The 27,973-nt window shown below is 41.1% G+C and overlaps 2 protein-coding genes across 9 annotated transcripts in view; both read left to right on the top strand.

The window, feature by feature from the left end:
* The window catches only part of sbno2b (strawberry notch homolog 2b), a 60,064-nt gene extending 57,430 nt beyond the window's left edge, over positions 1-2,634 (top strand). For all 5 annotated transcript variants that reach the window (XM_071487434.1, XM_071487436.1, XM_071487435.1 and 2 more), the window contains one exon: positions 236-2,634. In XM_071487434.1, coding sequence (XP_071343535.1) covers positions 236-1,551 — 1,316 coding nt within the window. In that variant the 3' untranslated portion in view covers positions 1,552-2,634. The remainder of the gene's footprint in view (positions 1-235) is intronic.
* Positions 2,635-6,159: 3,525 nt separating this feature from the next.
* On the top strand, positions 6,160-26,946 carry tjp3 (tight junction protein 3). 4 transcript variants are annotated; one of them, XM_071487442.1, is made up of 31 exons: positions 10,628-10,758; positions 11,557-11,673; positions 13,368-13,424; positions 13,934-14,058; positions 14,226-14,328; positions 14,441-14,729; positions 15,049-15,152; positions 15,278-15,467; positions 15,665-15,740; positions 16,204-16,301; positions 16,584-16,680; positions 17,562-17,744; positions 17,958-18,043; positions 18,582-18,666; positions 19,259-19,347; positions 19,664-19,760; positions 20,789-20,877; positions 20,972-21,044; positions 21,241-21,314; positions 21,698-21,761; positions 21,908-22,064; positions 22,578-22,686; positions 22,777-22,996; positions 23,083-23,288; positions 23,393-23,488; positions 23,626-23,705; positions 23,825-24,035; positions 24,191-24,291; positions 24,766-25,344; positions 26,207-26,265; positions 26,356-26,946. In XM_071487442.1, the coding sequence occupies exons 3-31, from the start codon at positions 13,377-13,379 to the stop codon at positions 26,474-26,476; spliced, it is 3,909 nt and encodes a 1,302-aa protein (XP_071343543.1). In that variant the 5' UTR covers positions 10,628-10,758; positions 11,557-11,673; positions 13,368-13,376; the 3' UTR covers positions 26,477-26,946. The 4 variants fall into 4 exon arrangements, with proteins under 4 accessions (XP_071343542.1, XP_071343540.1, XP_071343541.1 ...); XM_071487441.1 differs by lacking the exons at positions 10,628-10,758; positions 11,557-11,673 and adding an exon at positions 6,160-6,301; XM_071487439.1 differs by lacking the exons at positions 10,628-10,758; positions 11,557-11,673 and adding an exon at positions 8,992-9,401.
* Positions 26,947-27,973: the final 1,027 nt, after the last annotated feature.

Raw genomic sequence — 27,973 nt, 5'->3', positions numbered from 1 at the left:
ACAGATTTAACAAAGATACAAAAGAGAAATAATGTTAATATGTATCATGAAATGGAGCACACATTATAGAAGCACACAGCTTTGCATATTCAATGGTAAACCTGTCTGTATCAATACATGTGCTGTGAAATCACTTTTAAATGACGCAGTCAGTGTAGAACGATCTGGGCTTCAGAAGTGTTTATTTGATTATCAATTTGGTGAAGTCTGATTATTTGCTCTTCTTCTTTCCCAGGTATCAAGATCCCAGAGAACTGCGTGGCCCGTGTGCGTGAGGAGCTGTTGCTGATGGACGAGGAGGTGAAGAGGAGACGAAAGGAGAAGGAGCAGCAGGCTGTGGAGCAGCGGCAGGCTGAGGAGCGAATGCGTAAAATGGAGCAGGAGAACAAACACCTCCTGGCAAATCTGTTCAGCCAGAAGCCCATGCTTAACCAGTCCCTCGCTCAGTCTCTCGCCCAGAACCAGATACTCAAACTGAAACTCAATCAAACTGCTCTACCAAGGACACAGAGTGGGAGCCTCGCTCAGCTACAGAGAATGCAAGGCCAAGCCCAGTCCACTTTTCAGACGCCCTCCCTCCCCTCCCTGTCGTCCTTACAGAGAAATCTCAACCAAACCCAGCAACGGACCCATAACTGGCCCAACAATCCCACTACCACCTCCACCACCAACCAGGGCCCTCTGCCCAACACAGTTAGCCTCAGCTCCAACTTCCCTCAGTTTTACCCCTCGTCCTTCATCTCCTCTTTTCCACACCTGAAGAACCCGTCTCTTCCACTCCATCAGGCCACACTGCCTCCCAGCTTGTCTTCCAAGAATCCCCTGAATGAGATCTTGGACCTGACTGTCAGCTCACCATCCCCCTCCCCAGACAGCACGGAGGGCGGGCTGAGTCTGGACAGTCTGACAGGACATGCAGCAGCATTCGGAGATGACTTTAATCTGGAGTCTCTGATTTCCCAGAATATACCGAATGCCCAGCACGCTGCACAAATACAGCAGTCTCTTTTGCTACCACAGCAGCAGCACCAGCAGCAGCAGCAACAACAGCAACATCTGCAGGCCGCACAGCAGCAGCAGCAGCAGCAGCAGCAGCAGCAGCAGCAGCAGCAGCAGAATCACAACCTGCTGGCCAATAACCACCCCCAGGACTTGTTAGATTTTTTTGACTTGCCCCTGTCTCCCCAGATGCCCACACAGAAAGCCAGCCCTTCATCCTCTACCTCCTCCTGCTCTTCATCCACGTCCTCCACCTCTTCTGTGTCAAACAACCTGGTTTCTCATGCCTCCACCGGGCTCATGCCCTCGTCCAGCCTCCTCCCAACATCATCCTCCTCTTCTCTTTTCTCCAGCCCGCCCTCCTCTTCTTCTCTGTTTTCCAGCTCTTCCCCTTGCTTCTCCCCCAACTTTCTCCTGCCCCAGTCAGATTCTCTGCCCTTACCCAACGGCCACTGCAGTTCCGGCACTCTAGACGTTCGCGAGGCTCTGAACAGCATGCTGCAGGCCGGACCGGACCGCAAGTCCGTTATTCAATACCGGCAACAAGACTAAGAGCTTCAAAAACAGCAACAGCTCATCTGGACTGTGTTCTTCTATAAGTAGTTTATTTTGTTTTGTCTTTTATAGCAGAATGCGGCTTGTTCGCTGCTGTCTACGATCGCACCCCTCGGACCTACTCCTTCTCCCCTCAGGGCCTATAGTCACGTCACTGCCTGTCTTGCGCTCTGCTCACCCTTCTTTCTACCCACCTGCAGCGTTCACTTGCTTGAGGCTGTCGAGGTGATGGCGGGCTCGATCAATGCCAGATTTCAACACCAAAGTGTGTCCTCCACAGTTAAAGGCAGCTGTTAAAAGAAAAGTGAAAAAAAAAAACATGTGATAACTGTATTTTATTGAACATATGAGCTGTCCAAACAAAAGCTCATTAATTGAGGTGTGGAAATCTTTAATAAACCTCCCGCTGCTGATTTTTACGAGGTATGATGGGTGAAGTTGCTGGAAGCTCAAAATGCCTTTCATCAGTTAACACCACATCTTTAGACTTTGCTTTACTGTTACTTCGCTTCACGGCCATTTGTCTTGGTTAAAAGGCTGTATGCAAGGCTTGGTTTGAGTGATACAAAAGATAGTTAAACTGGAAAACAAGAGAAAACCACATGAAATCTTTTAGCTGATTAGCCATGAAATGCCTCAGTTTTCATTTATTTTCCTCTACATGCTCCCTCTTGTTTCTCTCCCTGCTTGTATGAACACTAGTGTGAGGAAAAAGGGAGAGGAAGAGCAGTCTGCTGTTGCAAACAGTGCCTTTTGGAGAAATCTATTAATGCAGTCTTTAAAAATCCATGTAGCCTAATGTATAGATTTGTACTTTTGAGTGTTGGTTTTCATTTTAATTTAATAAGGTGTATTTCTATTTAACTTTTAGCCCCCCAGTCAGTCAGTCATCATTTGTGTTACAATATGCTGGTGGTGGGTTTCAAGAAGAAGCCTCCATTAGGCCTGTAAGCGCTTGTTTGATTGTCTGTGGAGCTGTGACAATGTGCCAGGAGGTCAATATGGCACAGAGTGTTAAGCAGCATGGATAAAAATTGTGTCCAAATATTTTATCACCTTTTTTTTTTTTTTTTTTTTTTTTTTTTTGAAAAACGATAACATTTAGCGATATGACTCCTGGTTTGATTTGACTTTGAATTTCTCAGGAAAGTCTCAAGAGGTTTGTTGGGTTGTTTTGTGTCATTTTGACCAACACAGGTAAAAAAAACAAACTTTTTTTTTTTTTTCAGTTTTCAATTACAGTGGATGACAAAGATTTTATTCTCTTGAGGTTTGAAAAGCAAACCCTGTTGTTTTAACAAAACCTTCGCTTTGATAGTAGCAGCAAGTCTGGTTATGTCTTCTCGAACACTGGGTTCAAGAAGAGTTCAAAATATATCAAATATCAGATTCAGTGTGTTTCCATTTCAGGCATTAAGGCTATAAAACATTTGAAACATATAGACTTGTAAGGTTCACTGTGTGTAATAGTACATGTTTAAAAACCTGTGAGATCTGGCCGTCTTTGAGTGACAACGATGCACTGTTAATGACAAAAGGCCAGGATAAGTTTGAGTGATCAAAAAGCAATAAAACCATATTCTACATTTGTGATGAAACAGAAATGCATAAGTACTGTTAAAGCTCAACAGGCAAAGCTTTACTGCTACCTTTGCATGGTATGAATCTTCTTATTTCTGTTGTCCTTTAGTTAAATAGGTTCTGAAATGCATACAACCTTTGTATAGTAAGTTTTCACGGGATGAACGCAATGCGTTCTTGATGTTTTAGTCATCGTTATTATAAAAGTTATTGTTATTTATATTTAAGGGATATTTAGATTTTAGATATGTTATCCTGCTTATTAGAATAGTTAACAAAATGTTTGGTCAGGGAAGTTTCTAGTTTTCAAGATTACTATAAAACAAATTCTATTATAACCTGCCACCAAATACGATTGCACTGTTCTGTACTGCTGTACAGTGTCTGGATTTATTTCTGCTCATTTCAGTTTTGCTCTTCTCAAACAGAATTGTTTCTCCAGCTTTGTCAGGCCTTCAGTTCGCAGAGAGATACCAAAGTATTCCACAGATACCCCTAAAGTTACTGGCTCTAAGATATCAGACCTTTTATCAATCTCAGGAAGAAACCTACAAGAGGTGTAACAGTGGGGCGGAAGCAGAAATATATCATTTCCCCTAATAACAGTGGTGAAACTAACCAATACATGTGCTGTTTTTTTCTTAACTTTGTGCTGTGACTCTTGCTGTATTTATGTTTTAGACTTAATGTGATGGGTTTGTCATTTGTCCTTGTGAAAATGTCAGTGATTCTAAATGTTTATGCCTTCTTAGGGCAAAGATCAAAGGCTGTTTCTTTGTAAGGAACATTATTTTTCTGTGGACATTTTTATTTTGTTTTTGTTGCAGTTGTTGGACATTTAATTCCTGTTGAGCTGACAGATGTTTGAGTCGATTTGCACCCAGGTTATACTGAAAAGTGCAATTGATCTGTCCAAGCCTTTACACCTTCCTCAGTGCAACAGATGTTTAGGTTTAGGTTTGGACTGACTGACTCTCCATATCACAGATTCTTGTCAATTTCTTTCTGCAGCATTTGAAAATAGCATGTTTTCCTCGTACTTTCATTAATTTTGCTTTTAATATTCCTCATCAGGCACATTCCGAGACATCAGTCTGCAAAAGATTTGCCTTCAATTCTGTGTGTTATAGCCACACCAATAAAGCTTTATGCATTTGAGGGATATGGACCGCATTTTTAGGAAGAAAAGGCTTTTTTTTAAGAATCCTTTATTAGCGTAGTTAGGCCTTTTATCATTTTATTATCATTTTGCACTAAGAATGGCATAATCAAGTTACTGTTTTCTTGTTGGTTATGATTGAGCGTTGCAAGCTTGTTGTGTTTCTGATCTTTGATGGATTCCTCTGTGTATACTGTAACCATCTCTCTTGTTTCTCCACCGTTTGCATATTATATAAATGTTATCACTCTCAAATAATTTATTGCTAACAAAAAATGAAACAAAAAACATGCTACTGATTGTATTGTTATTATTGTATTTTTAAACAAAGCCTATTTTTTCTGTACAAAAAGAAACTGTGTTCAGCACTTTTATTCTGGGTTGTGCTTTTGTTTTCTATATATTTATAATTTAGATCCAAATGTATATATTGTAAAATTTGTGCCTTTCAACTAATTCTTTAAAAAGGTTTTCTACTCATTAAAGGAAGGACTATATGAAATTGCAATCTTAACTTTGTAAACAAATAAAAACTTGAAGATTGCTGAAACTGGGTCTCATTTGTTCATCTGGGTTGTCCAGTCCCACCCCACCCAGTTTAGTTCAGGAAAAGGCCTTTGTCTTTGTGTGTTCATGTAAGAGGGGGCAGCACATGAGACATCTCTCCTATTTATTTAAACAGGTAACAGTAAAACTGACTGATGAGATGGAACGTGTATAAAATGCTGTGGTGGAAAGCATCTACGTACTGGCTCAAGCACTATGCTCTACAGTTTTGAGGTGTGTTTAGTTGATAATTCCTTTTTTTACCTACTTCATACTTTAGCTCCACCAAAAGAGTTTTTGTTTAAGTATGTTTATTTCACAGCTGTAGTACTGTAAGTTACTTTGCAGATTAAGATTTAGCATATAAAAAGTATAAAGATCATTTTCTAAAATAATGTGACAGAACAGTACAGTAAATTACTCCTTACATGTCAATACATAACATAATAATATAAAATAATAACACTGAGCAGGGTCATTCTGCTGAATAATTACTTTTACATTTTGCTGCACCTCTGTGCTTTCCTTACTCGAAGTTTTGAAGCAGGACCTTTATTTGTTTTTAGTTGTTGAGTTGCTAGTCTTACTTGAACAAAGTCCCACCACTAGTTTCCACCAGTGATCATCTGTAATATCACATTATTTATAGACCTCACTGATGATTGTCACAGCCATGGATGAATTACTGAACAGTCTTATTTGAACTGGCCTCAATGTGCAGCCACTGTTAGAGAGTCAAAGGACTTAAAGACATTTTCTTCAGGGACCTTTTTAGGCATGAGTGCGTTAAGAGGATCTATGCATGCACACTTACAGCCAGACATGTAGAACATTTATAAGAGCTAATAGGAGAGATTATAAAGCAGACAATCTCTCTGCACATTTTTCTAGTGCCCTTTGTTTAAATATAGTTATATCCCAAGCTGCATTTTATAGCCAGAAAACTATAAAAGCGGCAATATGCAATTCAAGGAGGTAAACATTTATAATAAAAAGCTTTATAGTATCATCTGTGTTGTTTGGGTTGCCTATTTTAAATAAATGTACCTCTACTGACAATTCCTTTGACTTTGTACTCACAAAACAACATTACACATTCACAACACAACCTCACCAGGCACACAGCCCAGGTCTCATTCTTTTTTGTTCTCTTAATTTTACTTTAGTCAAATTTATCAAAAGCAAAACTGGGAGGAGGATTTATTTATGAGGTGGACACGTTTCCTGTTGGTGACGCGGCACTGGCGTGATGACGTCGTGAAACTCACCTGTACGTTCGGCCGTCGACGCCCCGCCTGCTCACCTGTCTTCAGGAAGATTTAGGAGAAAGCTTTCAAACTACACTAACAGCCCAAAGGAGCCGGCGACACTCTCAAGATTTCAAGTGGGGACTTGGACGAGTCGTGTGAGAGAAAGTGACGAACGTCGACACAGTTCAGTCCGCAGAGGGGAGCCCCACAGGTGCGTTAGCCTCACTTCTGTGCGATGTTTCCTGGTATACACAGGTACAGCGTGGACATCAGTCCATATCACCTGTCTGACGACGGGGAGGCGAAAATGAAGAGAAACAGAAAAACAAGTGAAACTCTTTACTGAAGTTATTACAAAGAAAACTGAATGTTATTGTGAAAATGCGGCAGCTGTAACCAGACTTAGGAAAGGTTTAAGAGGAGTTAGCTTTGAACATGAACAGGTGTGTAGCTACACAACTAAGCAGTGTCTAGCAGTGTCATCTATGTTGTCTGTGTACTGTTTTCACCTGAGGTTCCTTTGAATGTACACGTCTTTATGTTGGCGGTGGTTGTTATCATGGGGTGTGGTTTGTTCAATAACATCTTGATATGATGGAATAAGTCAGAAAGCTGTAGCATCATTTGTGTTGTGTTTGGTGGGTGGGTGGGTGGGTGTGTGGGTGGGTGGGTGGGTTTGGGTGGCTGACAGCTTCAAGCCCCACTTTCCTCAGCCTCACCTTACTGGTTCTGCCACACAGGCAGGTTTCTACCTGCCCGCCAGAGAGTTTCACAATAGTTTCGACTCTGCATTCCCAAACAGCTGCGTCTTCCTCTCCATGACCCCGGTCAGTGTATTTACTGATACACTGATTGAGGACGTGTTTGAGGACGTGCATTAACTCCAATGTTTCATTCGTGCTGTACTGACAGATTTTCGCTTAATCCAGGTCTTTGTGGAGCTTAGAAATTAACTCTTGATTTAAATGAAGTGTTTTGATCAGTGCTGAAAGTTTCTGTCAGGGGCCCTGACCTGCATTGTCTGCATCACATCGTGTGTGTGTGTGTGGGGAGAAATGTTAATGTATGAAATAACCAGACAGTTGGCTATTCGAGCACTGGTGACGTGTAAACATCTATTATTCCTAGAAAGCAGCATTGCCCACAGTGGCCAAGAACCCTTACAGATATTAAAGGGACGGATACCTCTGTACAAACTGTATGGCAAACTCTCCAGTGGTATATACCGGTCATCAGTGTATCACGTCATGGTACTCAACCCTAAGTACATTCTTCATGAAACTGATTAATACATTTCTGTTAATATTTGTTAACAAAACAGACATTTGCTCACTGATGCATGATGGTTACATGCTCAGGGTTGTTAACATCTCTCCAAGTGGCTTCATGTTGCAGATAATGTCCTCGTTATTGTTATTAAGCTTGTTTATTTCACGGTCCAGTTTGGGTCAACTTTAACAATGCCAAACACACAAGACTTTGTATTTGAATCTGATCTCTTTCTTTTTAATTTTAAGATTTATTCATAGAGGAGTTTTGAAGCATTGTGATAGATTCTGAATCAGTTTCTCTCTCTCTCTCTCTCTCTCTCTCTCTCTCTCTCTCTCTCTCTCTCTCTCTCTCTCTCTCTCTCTGTATGGGAGTCCAGGTAGATGTGAAGCGGTTGCTCGCAGCACTTCAACACTGTTGACAGTACATGCCATGAGTAACTCACAGTAACACAGTGAGTGGAAGTTACAAAGCCCTGGCCTGTGTAATTACAGCCACTCTGTGGGCTCTGTAAACCTCTAGAGTATTTGTCCTCCGAAGCTCGATATTTACACGGAGAAGCTTTGCTGTTCATCATTAACCACTAACCACTGCATGTTGAATTCTCTCGAAGGCTTTATGTCTCTCTCGGTCATTAATGTTTATTATGGTGGCTTGTTTGAATGATGCAGTGCTGAAGAATTTCAGTTATGCCTCACACTAAAAGTAAACTAAAAGTAGGCCTCTGTATTTACAGTGGAGCTAACCTGTAGTGGAACAAGGTGCTCTGGAGTTGAGCTTGTTTGCATGTTTGTAGGCCAGCAGGAGTGGCCTCAGCTTAAAATACAAAGCACACACTGACAGAGCAGCCTCTGAGGTGGCTCTGCTGCGAAACAGACTAAAGTCCTGAGACTGAATGAGTGATTATTTACCTACTAGAGGGGGCACACCTTCTCTAAGTGTTTGTTTTAGTAACAGTAGTGGTTGCTTTCCTTGCTCGGTTTTCTTCAGACCTATTAATAATTCAGCTCGGGTACCAGAGGCCAGCTATTCCACCTGGGTGAACCCAAGCGAGGGACCACCACCTATTCTCAAACTGATAAATTTTAATAATACAGACACTAATCTTTGGATGAAAGTTTTCTGGTTTAGGAAGGGATAAGATGTTTAATATTGCTATCACTTTCTGTACACCCTCGAGGTGAATAACTGCTCCTCCCCTTGGTGCCACCCCTTGTAAACAATTTGGCTACAAGTCACTGTGACTGTAGTCCTGATGAGGCAGGGCACTGATAATCAGAGCCAAACGGAGAGAGATTGCAGCACGCCCATGCTTTGGGGGTGTGCATAAATGTTAACCACGAAAGAGAGATACCATCAAAGCTCTGTGTTGCCACAGTGCTATTTCCTGACCCTGAAGCACGGCAGGGTCTGTGTAGGAACCCAGGAAACTTTACTCAGAGCAAGCAGACCTATAACGTAGCAAACGCCCCGTCAATTATTAACAGCCCAGTGCTCTCATTCCCCGGACGTAACCATAGCACCCAGCAGACTGAAACTCAGCCAGCAGCCTGGGACCTGCTGCTGCTGCCTTGTGGGAAAGACTACAAGTTAACCAAGAAGCTCACATACCTCTGACAGTGGGAGCAAGTGGACTAGTTTAACTTTATGAGCCTTTCAGAAAGGGAACGATTGTGGATACATCACTGACATAGCTGAAGAGATGGACACATGACGTATCTGTTGGAGGCAGAGGAATGTCAATTTGTTACTGGGCTTTTTTTTTCATCTTCTAGATTTTAAGTGGAATATTTTTACGTGTCTTCTTGCTGTGGCGTCTCACTGTGGATTGTTTGTCTTTTGGGGACTGCAAGGCCATTTACTGACCTGTGCTGACCAGTCTGGAGTTTTTTTGTGTCTGTGACTGAGTTGGTCAGCAGGCGTTTTTAACAGAAGAAGAAGAAGGCAACACTGTTATCATGAATCTGACGCAGCGAATTAAACTGTTGAAGCACTTTGGCTCTGTACCCCCCGAGCCTCCACCCCCACTCCTGGTGGTGCCTGTAAGTGGATGCATAGCGCTGCAACATTAACAACAGTGTTTATTGTCATGAGAGCCGGTGCTGTCTGTGTTGTTTTTATAGTAGATCATGTTGCCAGAACAATGTCTGTACATTGCAATTTATTTGTTGAGTTCGCGGTCGCTCGTCGTAGCTACAGTAATTACAATGATATTAACGTCTGCAGAGCTTTTTAACATCAGTCCCCACAGATCATTCAGCAGCTTCATTGTTACAAATGTATGTCTTCTGTTTGAGCTTTAGTCAGAACTCAGAACTTTATTTTCAATTTAAGTTAAAATCCCATTGTTTTCAAATTAAATACTACTGAGACAGTTAGTAAAAGTACAACATATTTGCTGGTAACAGCTTCAAAAAAGGAAAAGATTTGAATTCTTGTATTTGTTTCATAACATTATTAAATCAAACCTTAACATCACAGATTTTTCAAGACCTTGATGAGTTCAAAAAATCTTACAATTATATTTTTGCTAGTTTTTATACTTGACATAAATGCGTAAATGATACCAGTATAAATTCTACATTTTATGGACTAAATGATTAATTAACAAATGAAAAATTAGTTTTTGGTGTGTGAAAATACATAATTCGTATTTATTTATACTCCCACAAATATGACCTGCTGAATTACAAGGAGTAAGTATAAAACGTGCATAAAAGCATCAAGTCAGTACAGGTCCAGTTAAAGGGTTAAAGCATTTTAAGTGTCGAGAAATATGTTTTCACTCCTAAAAGCAGCCAAATTTTGCAGTATCAGGAATCAATCATTTTCTTCTCACTTCTGTTTCTTTGTATACAATCTTATATTTTTTTTATATCTAATTTCACAGTAGTTAGTATTTATCACTTCAGACTGATGCAAGACTGCATACCTCTCTGTCACATTTAAGATACTTCACTTTTCTGATACTTGTTTATGGGCGTTAATGTACAGCAGTGCAGCTCCACCTTAAATCCATGTTTATTGAAGGGTGCTCGAGAGTGATAGTGGGCAAAGGCTGGGTGGGGGAGGAGCGCTCCAGGTGAGGTTTCTCTCCTAGACATTTTTTTTCCTTCTCTCCATGCCGAGAGAGAAACATCACAGCTGATCATATTACAAATAATTTCAGCAGGAGGATCAGGTATCTGCTGGACAGAAGCCATCATCCATATGGAGCTGATCTGAGGAGGAAGTAACTGGAGTTGGATAACTGTGGGATCTGTGATTGTTTGCTTTTTGGTGTTGCCATATGGAATATAAAGAGCTGGCTGGCTGTTCATTGAGCACCAGAGGCCGCAGGTGTTTTGTTCAGCTTAGAAATCCCAGTGGAAAATGGAAGTAAGGTTCAAAGACCAGATGGTAAGTAGACAGGGAGGAATACAAATGGTTTTGCAGCACACCACTGTACAACGTGTCTGAATGTACCTAGAATGCATTTGTTAAAAATGAACAAAGGACAGAAATTATTAATGATCTGTATGGGTCCTCACCTATGCTGAGTGCTGGCAAGGTGACAATCTGAAGGTCCAGGACTGCAGGTCGTGACCTTAAATCAGGCTTTAGTTGATGAACAGAAAATCTGTGTCAGCTTTGTTGTCTGTGTTTACATTTCTTATGTTTTTTAGTTAATTTTTATTTGATAAACATCTGATCTTTACTGGAGCTTCTGCGGAGCAGCTTTACAGAGGGTGTCATTTATGACTGATTTATTGAAACATCGTGTTTGATTTCTCTTGGAAATCAATCTATTTTTAGGAAAGTACCTAGACCGAGGGCCGATAGCACGACCACTGTTTGCGTGTGGTCTTAATGTCTTCCTCTGTATCAAATGTACGACATTCATCATGGTACTACATGACCATCTCCTACACCCATAGTTAAAGTTTAACTGATTGTATCACCAGTGTGCTGTGATTCAGCTACAGTAATCTTCTTGAATATAGGTCTGCCTGAGTGTTGTAACAGTATATTGACAGAGTTGTCCTCCTCAGTAAGACAGTTATGAAGTTGTTTTACAATCTTGTTTGCTCTTTGCTTGTGCAGCTCAGTTTGCTTCAGTTGTTACCTCTTGTTACTTCCTTTTAAATAAGCCTCTGATCCAGAGGTCAAGGACTCTCTGCAAACTGTTGTTGTTGACTTGTGATTTTAAATTGACAGATTTGCTCATCTTTTCATCACCCGGCCCCCACCCCGAGCTCTGTTTCTTGCTTTGCTCACGACGGCCTGTGCACCCTCAAGCTACAACTAACTGCAGTGAAAAGATAACAACTCCAGGTATCTGTGTCAGTTGAGATTCAAATGCAGTCAGAAAACCCACAGCCAGCTTTTATTTGAGCAGTCACTTCGGTTTATGATTAACTTGGTCAAACAAAACAACCTGCTGCTCCCAGGTCACACACTGTAAACCTACATGCCTGGTTACCACCACCAACGAGTTTAAGATTTTTGTGGTGATCATATTTCAGATGTTTACCCCTCAAATATAATATTATATTATTTTTTTAATTTCATTTATTTCTCGCTATAACTCTTAAGACACTGAACTTCATTAAAATGCCGTGTATTGGCAGAATCAGTATTGTGTTCGTTGTGTTTGGAGGAGGAGGTTGGGTACCTGGCTGGTGTTTGTGCTCTGTGAGTTCCGTTAAAGTTGTAAATGTCATGTGTGTTGCACTGCTAATGCTGATAAATGTCAGTTCCTTGTACTCTTGTACTCCACTCTAGTGTTTGAACTCCAGGCAGTTTTTTTTTTGTATCATTTGACTACAAGAGTACATCACTGTGTCTCTGATTAGAGCTGGCTCTACCCGCCCTTAATTTAAGCAGGTGTCATCCACGCTCTGTGAACTACACTCCATGGCCAGCCCACACTTTGACCTAGAATGTGGAAAATGAGAAACACGAGAGGCATGCTGTCGTGTTAGTGCAGATTGAAGTCTTGATGAGTTTTTTCGTGTTGATGAGTGGTTTATGTTGAACACTGCCATTGAGAAAAAGTACTGGTTTTAGACAGAATGGAAGGAATAAAGAGGACTGTGTGTGAAACTGTTTCACTCAGGTGATTTCATAACAATGACCCACAGATGTTTTAGATTTAACAGCAACAGTTTCTTTATTGCTAATAGATTGTGTTTCCAGTAACCAAGTTGGTTTAGAAAACATTTCCAGACTTCAAAACAAGAGCAGCACTGAGAACTTGACTTTCAACAAATGCTCTGTTATTTCACAAAGCTCCAGGGTCAAGGGATTTGACTGTGACTGTTTACACAGTCAAAGAGCAGGCACAATGTGTCTGTCACAGAAAAGTGGAAAATATTTGTCTCTAGAGCTACAGCAATAAGTCAATTAGAACAGTAGTCAAAAGAAAATTAACTGGGAACTATCAAATATAATTAAATCTTTATTTTTTGTTAACGTTTGTTGACTGCAGCTTCTCAAATGTCAGGATGTAATGATTTTCTTTGTCATGTATGACAGTAAACTGTATATTTTTTGGTTTTGGACTATTGGAAGCAGCAAATAAGACATTTAAAGATGTCACCTGTGGTAAATTATAACAGGTGTTTTTTTTAATATTTTCTGACATTTACAGACCAAGTGATTAATAAATGATAAAATAATTGTAAGTTGCAGCCCTGTTTGTCTCTCAACAAAGTTTTTCTGAATGTGGCCTACTAAATAGGCCCCAGTCTTATATCAGCACACACACACACACACACACACACACAGAAACCCCTCCTCCATACCGGTCAGGCAGGATTGAGACAGGTGAGAGTATGCTTGGATCAGGTTGAACCTTACATACACTCTTTCTACTCAGTTCCGGCTCAACTGTCCTCTTGTAAGGACCTGGTTTATATAACAGGATTAATAAAATGTGATTTAATGTCGTCAAAGTTAAATATTCATTGGCTAAAGTACAGAATCCCTCTCATGATTGTTGTGTATGTTTTTTTTTTTCTTTCCAGAGACCAGGCATGGAGGAGTTAACAATATGGGAGCAACATACAATAACACTAAACAAAGTAAGTGGCTGTTAAGTAATCAAATTATGAGGCTTCATCTCAGAAATAAACCTATGAGGGGATATGATCAATTGAAGAGCAGACTGCTTATCTTTGGTGTGTTAGTGCTGGTCGGTCTGTGCTCACTGCCTACACAATAACAGAGGTAAAGTTGAGCCTCCATGTCTGGCACAGAGGCAGTTTCACTATTGTTTCAGAGGCTATTGTGGAGGATTTGTGGGGTTTGAGGTGAACCATGCTTCAGACCTCTCACAGCTCAGACTCCTGCGGGAATTCAGAGCTACCACACCCTGCTGCGCCCCACAGCACCAGCTGTTCACTGGAATGTGCTCCTTCTCCCTCTATCTCTCTACTGTATCTCCCGCACAGGCTCATGGTCTACCCACATACTTTCCTGTATTGTTTCTCTTCACTTACAGTATGTCACTCTTTCATGTCCTTGCTGTCTTTTTTTCTCCGTCTCATCTCCTATTTTTTTTTTTTTAAATCTCATCCTCTCATAATGGCAGGATCCCAAGCTGGGGTTTGGTTTTGCCATATCAGGAGGCAAGGACAAGCCTCACCCAGACAATGGGGATACAGCTGTGGTGGTGTCAGATGTGCTGCCAAATGGACCAGCCATGGGACGACTCTTGTAAGTTGACTACCATCACCTTCATCTGACTGGTGGAACTTTTAAGATTTGATTGTTTACATAAAAACAACATGATCATCTGTCTGATTGTATATGTAAGTTTACCTGGGAGGTTTGTGAACCCACCAACAACCAGACTCATACGTGTGTTTCTTTGTGTCTTGCAGCACTAAAGACCAGATTGTCATGGTGAATGGAACATCCATGGAGAACGTCCACTCTAACTTCACCATTCAGATCCTGAAATCATGTGGCAAGACTGCAAACGTAGTGAGTAGGGAGCTGAAGCACAGACCAAAATACCTAAATTACTTCCATTCTAGGATGCATTACTGTTTACTTGTCTCTAAATCTTTGACTCTCTCCATCTCTCCCTCTCCAGACTGTCAAACGCCCTCGCAAGATCCAAATCCCAGCTACCACCAGGCCGTCTCGGGCCGCCTCCCACTCCAACCTGCTGGACCAGGACCCTCCCAGACGAACACGACGCTACTCTGATGGCAGTGACAACCGAGACACCAGTCGCTATCGAGCCCGCAGCTCTTCGCCCGATCGTAACGGGCACGGAAACACACTGCCGTTAATGTCATCGGGCTACAAGAGGCTGCCACGCCAGGATGTTGCAGACAAGCCCATCAGAACTACTCTGGTTAAGAAGAAAATCACAGATGGTAAGACTTTGGGAACTGAAGTTTGTTTGCCCTTAGTTTTCAGACAAAGATTTCAATTCATTTCAATTCAATTTTATTTGTATAGCGCCAAATCGTAATATATATTGTCTCAAGGTACTTTACAGGGTAAGGTCGAGACCTTACTTTATTATAGAGAAAAACCCAACAGTTCCCACAAAGAGCAAGCACTTGGCGACAGGGGGAGGAAAAACTCCCTTTTAACAGGAAGAAACCACCAACAGAACCGGGCTCAGGGTGGGCCCGAGATAATCCAGACCTCTCAACTTTTCTGATACCTGTTGTTTTCCTTTTTCTGCAGAGTACGGACTGAAGCTGGGCAGTCAGATCTTTATCAAGCACATGACAGAAACAGGCCTGGCTGCAAAGGAAGGCACTCTGCAGGAGGGAGACCTCATTCTCAAGGTGGAAATTCGACTGATCATTCAGAAATCAAAAGCTTCAACCTTTACAAAAGCCTGGAAGCTTTCTGAATTTATCAGTAGTAAATAAAAGAATGTAATCCTCACTGTAAATCGATTTTTGACCAGATCAATGGCATGACAACGGAGAATCTATCCCTGCTGGAGACCAAGCACCTAGTGGAGAAGAGCAGGGGCAAACTGACCATGACGGTCCTCAGGGACGACCGCAGGTTCCTGGTCAGCATCCCAGAGGTGGAGGACAGCGCCCCCAACAGCGAGGATGACCAGCGCAGAGATAGCAGCTCCGAGCTAGAGGGTGAGGGAGGGAAAGAAGGAGTGGTGGGGTAGTGAAGTTTGGGCTAAAGTGAAAGTAAAAGCAATTCTAAGTTACACTTATTGTATAAGAGAAGAGGTAGTGACGTGAACGAGAGAAAATTAATAGAGAAGAATAAAATGGAGGAATCACTGATGAAGGATTTGGACTAATCATTGTTCTTTTCCATTTCCCATTAGACATTTCAGACCTCGACACAGACATCCCCATTCGCAGAACAGCCCGTCAACCCACCAGAGAGAAACGGACGCGCAGGTACACACAGTATATACCTGACCACCTGATAATATGTAATAAACATATAGTAAAAGCAGTAGTTGTACACCTGGGTGAGGATTCATCCCAGTCTCTCTAAAATAAACCTAAAAACTGTCTCACCACTCACGTTAGTTTCATTTTCTAACCACCAAGCCATCTGCAGTCTCCTCAGCCTTCACACTCTGATTTGATTTTAATAGGTAGTTGTTTGTGTTCCTCATTTACTCAGTATGCCCAACCCACATCATCTTTGCCCATAAATACTGTTGCAATATGTGTGTAAAGCAAACTGATGGTGATTACTGCAGCAGTATAATAATATTATGTTTTTGGCTGTAGTTTGTGGTGTGGTTAAAACAAATCTGATATTTTTTTTCTCCTCGTAATGTAAAGCAATAAAACCTAAATTAGATTCAATTTCAAAAATTGATTTTTATTTATTTTATTTTTTTAAATCCAGAACGAGAGCTGAACCTCCTCCAGCCAAGTCTCGGGATTCATCACCTATGCGTTCCACCTTGTCTCGGCCTCCTGCAAGAACCTACGCCTCTCGCAGAGGTCAGTCCTGCAGAGAATCACTCACCCAAACCAGGCACACACACATAGGTTGTTGATCACATACTCAGACAAGCAGTGACTGTGTTACCTGTAGCGCTATTTACAGCCTCTCAGAAAAAAACATTAACATTTCGTCAGTGTGAGTCAAACCGTGGCTGATACTGTGTTAGCAAAGGTTTGATGTTTGTTTAGCTGCTGGAAGTCACGTTGAGATTGAAATTCAAAACATACAGATCTAAATACACAGCTGGACAGAGATGATGTTTGTTTTTGTTTCTTCAGCTCCATCTGAGTCGGAGTCTGATCGCAGCGCCTCTCCTCGTCCTGTCAGGAGAGACAGAGACAGTCCGGACGTAAGGGATCAGTCCAGCAGATACAAGTCAGTTCAATTCAATTTTTTTAACAATGACTAAAATATTGATCAAACTCTGTGATTGGACAGCACATTTATCGTACATATTTAGATGTTAAACATATAGATAAACAATTAATCATGAAATTAACAAATGAGGAAACATTCAAAGTAAACAATCATTTGAATGTTGGACCAATGAAATATACAAGTAGTTGCCAAACATTAAAAAATGATTTAGGAATTGTTAGTTAGAATATTTATTACCTTTTCTAGCAAAATAACCAACCTATTATTTCATTTGATAATCTAGAAACCTAGCAAAAATATGTTTACATTTTATTTGTACTAAACAGTGAATTTAACAGCCCCACGTATACGTAGTGTTTAAAATTCCCCAAACCAGTACAGGACATTAAATGATTTTTTTACATATCAGAATCTACACACATGTACACATGTTTGAACCATTGTTTTTAACCATAATTCACAATACAACTGTAAATATTTAGACCTATTTATTCCAGTTTCAGTTTTCGTCTGCCTTTCAAGTAATTGTATGATGGAACAACAAACTGCCTGAAGTATTATCATTGATTTCAGTCCTCCATATTTACTTTTGGTTGAAACTTTCCCTGTTTGAAATCTGTGTCAAGCGCAAGCACTCCCTGTTTAGAAATGTGTAAAAGCAGCCAAGAAATCAGGTTTCTCCAGCTGTAAATTAGCTAGTGTGCTGTTTTTTCTTCTTAATCCCTTAACTCAGTTTGGATAACCTAAATTCACCTTGACAGGTCATTAAACAAATCAGATAGAGACAGCCATTTCCAGATTTTTTTAAAATGCATGAAAATGCAACAAATGTCAAATAAGGTGGTAATAAATAACTTTTTATTTTGCTCTTTCTGCAGAGCTCTCTCCGGTATGTCCACCCTCCCCAACCCCCGGTCCGCTCCTGTAGTCCACAACTGGAACTCCTCTCGCCCTACCTCCTCCGCCTCACGGCCCCGCAAGCCGGTGTCGGAGTCAGACTCTGACCGCAGCACTTCCCCTCCTCCACGCAGAGAGAGCCCGCGCCCAGACAGCAGATACAAGTAAGGGCAATGTTGTATTCAACTCCAAGCTTAAATTAAAGTTCTTGGTGATGCAAAATGATGATTGACTGGCTGATTAACATCCTGATGATGTCTCATCAATAAGATTACTAAATATGCGAGGGGCTGTCTGTATACAGCAACGACTGGCTCAGTCACAGCAACATTTGAAAATAGATTATTTTCTAAATGTGTCCTCGTGTTTCCCGGCAGAGTTCTCCCTGATCTTCCCCACCCCATCACTGTTCGCCATGAGCCACCAAGGAGGGTCAACTCGCCTGTCAGAGTCCCGCCCCCAGGTCAGCACACACACTCTCACACACAAAAACAATCCAGCTTCTTTGTGATCGTACACATCCCAGCCTTTGACAACTCTTCGACAATATTTGCTTAATCTTTCAGTGTTTGCTGCTGAACACGTGTCAACAGGCAAATAAAGCTCAAGCCAGAGAAAATCCTCTGTTGTATAGTAGTGGCAGTGTTTCATGTCATATTTGACAGGTAACACCTATATAACAGGCAGCATAGAGGCTGAGAGAAGCTGGCAGTAATCTGACTATAGCTGTAGTTATTTATGCAAACATATTAAAAGGTCAGTTTAAACATATTTGGTTTAACTCTCTCTTACATATTTCAAAATTAATGTTTTAAATATTTATAAATGATAAATGAATACATGTATCAACCTCAACTTTTTCAGAGGGCAAAAAACATTACGTTGTGTTAAATAATATCACAATTAAGATTTATAATTTCATTCTTCAGCACAGTAAGAGCCACACTTCCTGCAGTTTTAAATCAACCACATTTTATGACTGTTGCTCTCTTTTGTCTCAGACTCAGAGTCCGAGTCAGACGGCAGCTCGGCGCCTCCTCAGAGGCACAGCACCTCACACAGTCACGACTCCCTCAACAGATACAGGTACAGATGAAGGTCCGCCACACCCCAACCTCCAATCCCTACCCACACCCCCCTCCTGAAACATAACAAGATCTCATGGACTGGAAACTGAGCAGACTGTGCACACCTCTGCCTTTATTAACACTAGCTAATCATGCGTTTTTATTTACCTTTAAAACATAAATTACCAATTTCTGTCTTGTGATTGCTTTGATTTCATTTTGTGCCTTAAAGTCTGATTTTGTAGCCTTTGATTTTGCTTGATTTGTGTTTTTGACTGTGTACTGTGTGTAATTGTTTGTGTTGACATTTTGTTAACCGAATAAAAGTGACTTTCACTGAACATGTCCCTCTCCTCTATGTGGCTAAGAGTTGATTAAACAGAGGAATTTATAAATGAAGCAACAATATGTCAATCAAACATCTATAAAATAGTCCCAGATGTACTGATCAGTCCTTCCCTCAGAGATACTAAGGTGAATATTCAACATTTCAGTCTTATGCTCTCAGCAATAATTATCATATCAGCCACGGCTCCCCCCCATCTCCAGATGTAACTGAGATTTGTTGTCCTCCTCCTCCCTCACTCCCGCCTCCCTCTCTTCTCTTCCAGAGTTCTGCCAGATGTTGCCCTGCAGCCCCAGGTGGAGCCACCACGATGGCGCGCCACCAGTGTCACTGCCAGCAATCTGCCACAGAAAGGTGTGTGTACATAATGAAGTGCCTGGTCGTGTTTGTAGTAAGCATTATGAAAAGTTGTGTGTTTTTTTTTGTTTGATTTTAAAGAGTTGTGTGCCAATATCAAAGATTTGTCTTTTGACAAAAGCAGAAACTTCTATTTTGTGGCTAGAATCAATTTTTTTTTTTTCTTAAATATGTATTTTTACCATCATCTACATTTTATAACCTCTGGTGAAGGAATTTCAAATCAAATTAATCCAAAACAATGTAGTGAAGTGTAACATGTTTTTTGTCAAAGCATTTCATAATGACAGCCTTTTTTTATTGATCCTCACAGCTCATTCAGATTCTGAGTCAGAGGCCAGTTATGCATCTGTCCCTCGCAGGGATTCTACAGACAGTGGAAACTCCAACACAGTCAACAACAGATACAGGTGAGAGACACTTTACACTTTAATGTCATAAAAATGTTGACTGTCTATGACAAATGAGATGTCTGTCTGCAAGATTTGTCTGAACAGACAAGTTACCAGCACTCAACCGCCCGATAATCACGTTCCAAATGCTGAGAATCTTCACATTGAAACGTTTCAGAACTCAAACTTGCTTTCTCATAACCATCGACCATAAACATGACCCGTGGGACTAACCAGAAACCTAACTCTAATCTTAACCACCTACTTCTGACGGCTTAAATTTAACCTCAGCCAACACTGTTGACAGTAAACCTGTGGTCTATTGATAGTAACTTGAGCAGGTGTATGATCAGAATATGGGCAGATCACAAAGTATCTGTTGATAATTAGCTGAAAATATTTACCTGATTTGGTCTTTAATGTCTGTCACTGTAGTGTCAATAGTAGATTATCAGAATAAAGTGTCACTGGAGGAGTCTGTTGATCAGGTTAGTCAGGTTCTCTCTGACACACAGACTGACTGTAGTGATCCTAGAAGAGTCGTCTAAATAAAAAAGATGGCCACCAACAAAGTCCGGGTTTGAATGCAGTTATAGGAAAGATGCAGAAGACAAGAGGTTAAAAGTAGCATATTTAACTGGAAGTGGAATGAAACTTTTCATCGTACTTGGTGCAGAACACACTGTAGAAAATTAGAAATGCGTCACAGTGGAGATGTGTGAAATGATACTTAGTGGATGTCTGACTGGTTAATCTGCTAAACACACACACACACACACACACACAGAGGAGTGTTGTCTCATTGTAACACACTGGTGCACATGACATGACTTCCTGAAAAGATTGCATCACCTGATGTTTCAGTTTAACTACTGAAAAACAACATAAGACATTTGACGTGACTCTCTTGCACGTCACAGTGAATTCACTCATGATTATTCTGTTTCTTATTACATACAACAAGATGATAAAAAAAAAAAAAGGTTAAGAGACATACTGAAGATCTTTACCATTACTTTTCTTCCAATCCTCTGTGCTTATCTCAGAGTCCTTCCTGAGACAAAGCCCACCTCAGTCGCTGTGAAGCAGGAGCCTCCTCGCCGTGTCCCATCACCCACCAGACCACCTCCTGATGGTCAGCTTACTCTCCTGTGTGTCACACTCTTATCCTCATCCACTCCTCCTCTTCATTGTCATCTAACTCTCTGTCACCTCTTCGTTTAACTCAGATTCCTCAGAGTCGGACCCGCTTTCACATCTCAGGAGGTCTGGGAGCTCTGAGCGGGGGGAGAGTCACCGCAGGTACACAGTGATATTGTTATGATATCATCAAATAAACAAGTCATAAAGCATATCGGACAATAATCAGAAATACGTTTACACGGAAACAGTGTTCTCACTATTGTAAATTTACTCCCTCATCGGGGCGTTTCCTCCAGCACTGTTGTAAAGATGTTGTTACAGGAACATCACACATTATGTCTTCTCCTGCTCGCAGTGTTACTCGACCTGCTAATGGAACTGGCACCCTCAGGTCTGGGATTTCAGTGAAGAGCAACCCACCGCCCTACGGTAAGGCTCAAGACTAGCAGTGATGTGATTTGATAAGTCAACTGACAGAAAAGTAACTTTTGAATGCTTTTAGTATTTGAGTGCAGCTGCAATTATCAATGAGATGTTTAGTAATTCAATCAATAGAACTGTTTAATTTGCTGTTGTAATTAACACCATTTAATGGAAACAGGATAAATAGATGATGTAATAAAGTGACTGCACATAATAATTGTGTTGAGTTACTCCCTAAGCAGTGTTAAGGTATCACTTTGAACTCTGCTGGTACAGTGTGTTGTGCTTTTATCAGTATTTTCAACATTTTATTGTATAAATAAGCAATTAATTAAATGGCTAAAGTGATAATGAAATTAAGAATCTCACAATTTCCATTCCTCCTCCAGCCAAGGCTGCAGAAGAGCCCATCTACTCCTTACCTCCAGATTCTTACCCATCACCTAATCCAGGGTGAGTAATGGTGACAGTAAAGGTTTGTTCATGTGGATATCAACATATTCATTTCTTCATGTTTGAAGCAGTTAATTCACTGCAAAAATAATGAAACCTAAATCTTATCACTTTGCATGCTTCTTCTGGCTGTCTGGCTCTCTCAGGTACAGCTCTGACGTGCACACAGTGTCGTTCGTGAAGGAGGGCAGCGTAGGCCTGAGGCTTGTGGGAGGAAATGATGTTGGCATCTTTGTAGGTGGAGTTCAGCCAAATAGCCCTGCATATGACCAGGGAATGAAAGAGGGAGACCAGATTATGCAGGTGAGATACTGGTCCTATACTTCTGCCTGTGCTTAATTAGTTCATTATTAGCACTCGCAGCTTAATGGTAATGAAGAGGTTAATATTTATTTCAGCATCTATTTCCAGAAAAACATTACCCTGTTTAAAGGTAATAATCCCCTGTTTTGAAAAGTCAGCTGATTTTCAAGATTGTGGAGAGTTTGCGTCAGTCTGCCAAAAATATGACAGGTCAGCAGAGTTAATGTTGTCTCACAGCAAAAGTCACACCTCAGAGCAGCTGGAACAGACACAGTTAAATAAATGGATTTGTTTTGGTTTATATTTATTACCAATGAGAGCATGACCTTGTAGTTCAGGGTGATAAAATGATGGAAACCTGAACACAGTGAACTCACTGTGAGAGTAAGAGTCAGATGTTAAATATCTTTTTGTAGTTTTTTTTTTTAAAAGTCCTCTAGAGTTTCAAACGGCTTGAGATGAAACGTCTTATCCCTCAAACTATTGTAACAGGCTTGTGTCTCTTTTTTTCAGGTAAATAAAGTTGACTTTGGCCATTTCACACGTGAAGAAGCAGCCAACTTCCTCCTGAACATCAAGAAAGGAGAGCAAGTGGAAATTTGCACTCAGAACAAGATGGACCGTAAGTGTGGCATAAAACCGATCATAGGATAACTTCCTCTGAGTCTCGACAAGTGACAGAATTTATCAATCTGACATTTATTGTCTTCAGTTTATAAGAAGATCATCAAGAACAACCTGGCAGACAACTTCTACATCCGCACCCACTTCGACCATGAGGCAGAGGGCCCCATCGGTCTGAGCTTCACCAGAGGAGAGGTGTTCAGGGTGGTGGACACAATGTACCGTGGGAAGTTGGGCAACTGGTTGGCCATCCGCATGGGGAACGACCTGCACGAGATGGATAAAGGCACCATCCCCAACCTGGCCAGGTCAGGAAGAGATAAGAAGAGATTTGGATTTCTAGTTTTAGTAAGAGCCATCATTCAGCTTTTATAACTGCCATTAACTTCTGCAGGGCTGAGACGCTGGCCAGCATCGAGCAGGCACAGCGGGTGACTGGGGAGAGGCAGGTGTCAGGGCCGAGAGCTGAGTTCTGGAAACTACGGGGTCTCAGAGGAAACAAAAAGAATGAAAAGAACATCCGTCGGAGTCGAGATGACCTGCTGCAACTCACCATTCAGGGCAAATTCCCAGCCTACGAGAGAGTGCTGCTCAGAGAAGGTTGTTTTTCATCCTCACACGCAGATGATGTCATGTACAATCACGTCCTAACTCGCTAACTAGTTGAACCGGTTTTAACTATCTTGAATGGTTTGTGTTTGCAGCTAATTTCAAACGGCCCATTGTCATTCTGGGTCCTCTTAATGATATTGCCATGGAGAAGCTGACCAGAGAGATGCCTGATGAATATGAGGTGGCAGGTTGGTTTCTTCTTTTAGTCACTTTCTCACATGTTTCTCTATTTTCAAAATAACAAAAATCCCAGTAATGTCTTCCCCGTGCCTGTCACTTATTGTCCTGATATTCTATTTATATTAACATTTCTTTTCTTTTTCAGAAATGGTTCCTCGCAGTGGAGGAGGAGAGAGCGGCTCCACTGTTATTAAACTGGACACAGTGAGGAGAATAGCAGAGAAGGTGAGCAGTAAGAGCCAGAACTCAGATCAAACACTCAACAAAAAAATCCAGTTTTCTTTTGTGCTCTTTTACCCCCGACACCCTCTCTGCTTGTGTTTTTCTTTCCTCTGTTTTCTCAGGACAAACACCCTCTTCTGGACATCACCCCCACTGCAGTGGAGAGACTCAACTACATCCAGTACCACCCGATGGTGCTGTTCTTGGACCCCCACAACCGCAAGGATGTCAAGGCCATGAGGCAGAGGTACAGCCCCAACTCCAACAAGAGCTCCAGACGCCTTTACTCACAAGCCCTCAAGCTGAGGAAACACTGCAGCCACCTGTTCTCAGGTAATGACACATGAAGGATGTCCTGTCATGTCCCGTTATGCTTGAGAACACATTAGACTGTATATAGTGCAGTAGTCATGTGTTTGTCCCTGATAGATGTCGTAGTTGTACCATTTTCTAATGTATATTCATTGTTTTTCTCCTGACTTTTCCAGCACGTGTTGACTTGCAGCCCAACTCCAATATTTGGTACGAGAGTCTGAAAGATAAGATACGCCACCAACAGTCCAAACCTGTCTGGGTGTCTGAAGTCACGGTATGACACACAGCTCCTTCTGACTCATGCACATCTGACTCTGTCGTGTTTAACCCCTTTACTTTCACAGTTGTGGATAAATATGTTGCTACGATGTCAGGAAAAACATTCAGAAAGGTCCATTTTAAAGATTTAGATTCACAGCCTTGCATTTACGAATTTATTTTTAAAAGTGTTTCTAGAGTAAGTGATTAATCTGGAAGTGATTCATGGACATAAGGAGGAAATTTCCTCGACCCCAAAGGGATAATGACATACGTCAAATAACTAATTTGTGGAAGTTTCTACATTAGTATAAATCTTTAATATGGATATTTAATATATGTATCATATATTTTTAATGTAGATGTACATACAAGTCTTTTCTGTCAAAAAGCTTAGTTTAAGAGAGCTGGCACCTGTATTATCTATCCTGTAGTTTGTTAAATATCTCTTGTCCAGTGGCAAACTAATAAAACTTCCCTTTCTGTCCAGTTGGAGAGTGGTGGAGAGCAGGACTTGGATGCTCTGGACCAAACCCAGTCAGACTACCTCAGTGCTGCTAGTGACCTGGAGGACACTGACGGAGAGGCCTTCACAGACGGAGAGGCCTACACTGACAACGAGGATCTCGAGGAGGCTTATCCTGGTCAGGAGGCAGCCAGGCTCTCCCGAGGCAGCAGGTCAGCTGGAGCTGCTTTAGCCCGATCATCTGAGCCGGCCTCTGGACACCGCAGCCCCACCTTGGACCCCGAGCCTCAAGCTGACACATACTCGCTCAGCGAAATCCCACCTTTGATGTACGTACCTGAACCCAGATCCAACCACAGGAACGAACACAGCCCACCTCACAGCGCTGCTGAGGAGGAAGACCCCTCTCATCGCAGCTTTACAGACTCAGACTTCAGCACTCTTGATGTAATTGCCCCCACCACTCCATCAGATGGTCCTCCAGATTTTATAGCCCCTGACCCAACCGTTCAGCGCTCTGTGGATGAGCCCTCATATACGGAGGTGAGGCGTGAGAGCCCACAACATGCAGGCCTGTCTGCCATTGAAGAGAAATTACAGCAGGTAAATAAGATGTTGCTCTCATCTAAAGGACCATACCTGTGTTTTTGCATGTGTAAGCCCATTAAAGCAAGTGATCTTTAGAGCCAAAACAATTGGTTGATTAATCAATCAGTCAGTCAACCTAAAGTAATTAGCAACAGTGAATATTTGTGGATTGTCCTTTGTCACACAAAACAGGCTATTTAAATATTTCACAATTAAACGATCAATCAATCACTAAACGATGAATCAAGTATTTTAGAAAATAATCTGTAGATTAATTAATAATGAAAATAATTGTTAGTTGCAGCTGCTGTGTTCTTTACATGACTGTGTTTGTGCTGTGTACTAAAAATATCCCAATGGCTACCAAACAACTTTTTAATATCAGAAGCTTGTAGTCCACTCTTTTTCGGAATTTCAATCTCTGATTTTACCACCAACAATTGAATGCACCCACAGTGGGAGACATTTCAAGTGGCATTTTTACCATAAAACGACAATCTAATTCTTCACCACAAATATAAAGAGGTTTAAACTTGTCCAGGTGCAGGTTTTAAGTCTCTATTAGTTCACTTTTCATATTGAAACCACTGACCAATTGGAGTTAAGTATGGTAACAGTAACTGCTTTGGAAAATGGTCGTCACTATTGTGAAGGAAACGTGATTTGTAGTAAATGGGCTTAGAAATCCAGAATTGCCAATATAGTGTTAATGTCCCCAAGAATCTGTATGAAACTAAGAGTAGTCATGCTGTTAGTGTTTGCAGTGAGACACGTTTGAGTTCAAACTGATTTTTTATTGTTAAGAATCATGAGGAACTTATGAGAATTAATTAATTATGAGAAATCCTCGTTTTAAATCATTCTTCCTCTCTTCTAGGCTCGCGCAGCAGAGCCACAGGCACAAGCCGAGGAAAAGAAGGGCCCTCAGTTCATCGTGTAAGTCCCCTGGGTTCATGGGAGTTATGAGAGTATAACCAGACTGAGGCTCTGTGCTCATTTTGACACTTCTCTTCTGCTCTTAAACAGGCTAGCACACCATCACCAAGCAGTCCAGTTCAGACGCACACAGATCCGAGGCAGCGACAGCTCTGAGGATGAAGAGGATGAAGAGGATGACATTGAATGGGGTCCTGCAACAGAACTTTAAACACATCAAGGATTAAAACTGGAGTCCAACAAGACATAGAAACAATTGCACCCCTCTAAGAAACTCCTCCTGGATTATTTAGCTTTTTTCTGCAGAACAGACGTTTTGTCTGAAGATGTTAGTCCGTCTGCTCTAGTTTCACCCTCTTCAGATGTGGGATAGCCGAAACTGCTGTGTTCAAGATTGCTGCAACTTTTAACTACACCTGTAAACATCTCAAAAAATGGTTTGATTAACGTAAAGATCAAAGTGCCTGCTCTCTTTTCAGATTTATATTTAAATAACCCTATGTGAAACAAATCAGTTTGTCCTTTGTTATTGCTGTTGTATGTTACATATAAACAAATCCTAGGTGTATTAGAAACTAAGTCTCTAAAGTCTCTTTTTGTGGAAATATGCCTGGACATTTATGAAATATTTGAATGGCTCTTTTAACTTTTTCTACATTAAAGTGTTTTCCTGATTTTAAAGTGGGTTTGTTGAGTCATACAGAATGGCATAAGCCTGTAAATGTCTCTGATGTTGAGTTTAATTCTTACCAGGTTTGACACAAGTCAGTTCAACCCTGATATCCACTCAGATGAGATGATAATGTAACTGATGAGAAAATGTTTTGTCATGATGTGGACACTGGGATTTTAAAACAGGGTGTGACACAGAGTGTGGTAATGATGGCAATGTGTGGAAATTTACATTAACTGTGAGTCGACTTGTTAACAAGTGAACATCGTGGGCAAGAACCTCACCTTACAGATGGGTTTGGTAATATGAACCTCTAAAGCACAATATGGACTTTTATGTAAGGTATTTTCAGGACATTGTCTTCTGCAGGAGCCTTGGGTCAAAATGAAGTTTTAACTTTGATAAATTATTATTATTTAAAGAAATATGCCGGTAATTAGATGGTCAAACTGAGATGGCGGCGTGGGGGTGTGTGCAATGAGGGGCCTGCAGTTTGATTCTTTAGTTTGAAGTGACACTAATCATTTCAAAGCCAATATTTTTTTTTTTTTTTTAAAAAGCACATTTAAGCTTTGTTGTTGACCCTTTAAATGATCATCATTTTGAAAACCATCTATATGTTGTTTGAATTCTGTACTTTATTAATATTTTATTTTGATAATTATTTTATTATTTATTATTACTGGTCATCTGAAAGACGGGAACCCAAACCACATACATTCATTATAAATATATATATATTTATTTATATATATATATATATATATATATATAAATACTTCAGTAAATATTTCCATAAAATAAAAAGTAGCCCGGAGGTCCGCTGCCTCTTCCCGCCTGTTGCGGGTCAGAGTCTCAGGCTGCGCCGGGAAGGGGTCGGTGTTTTCACCGTGTGTGCAGCAGGTGCCCGGAGAAGCTGCGGGTCACATGGTGGAAACACACGTGTGTCAGGATGAGTTGATTTCTGTGAATTTGAACAAGGCGACAGGCCGTGTGTGTGTGTGTGTGTGTGTGTGTTTGTGCGCGTCAGGACGC

Source organism: Trachinotus anak, unplaced genomic scaffold (assembly GCF_046630095.1).
Source record: "Trachinotus anak isolate AG129_WGS33_773 ecotype Australia unplaced genomic scaffold, CSIRO_AGI_Tana_v1 ptg000010l, whole genome shotgun sequence".
NCBI classification, from domain to species: Eukaryota; Metazoa; Chordata; class Actinopteri; order Carangiformes; family Carangidae; genus Trachinotus; species Trachinotus anak.
The sequence above is the reverse complement of the archived record's forward strand: the minus strand, read 5'-3'. Positions and strand labels throughout refer to the sequence as shown.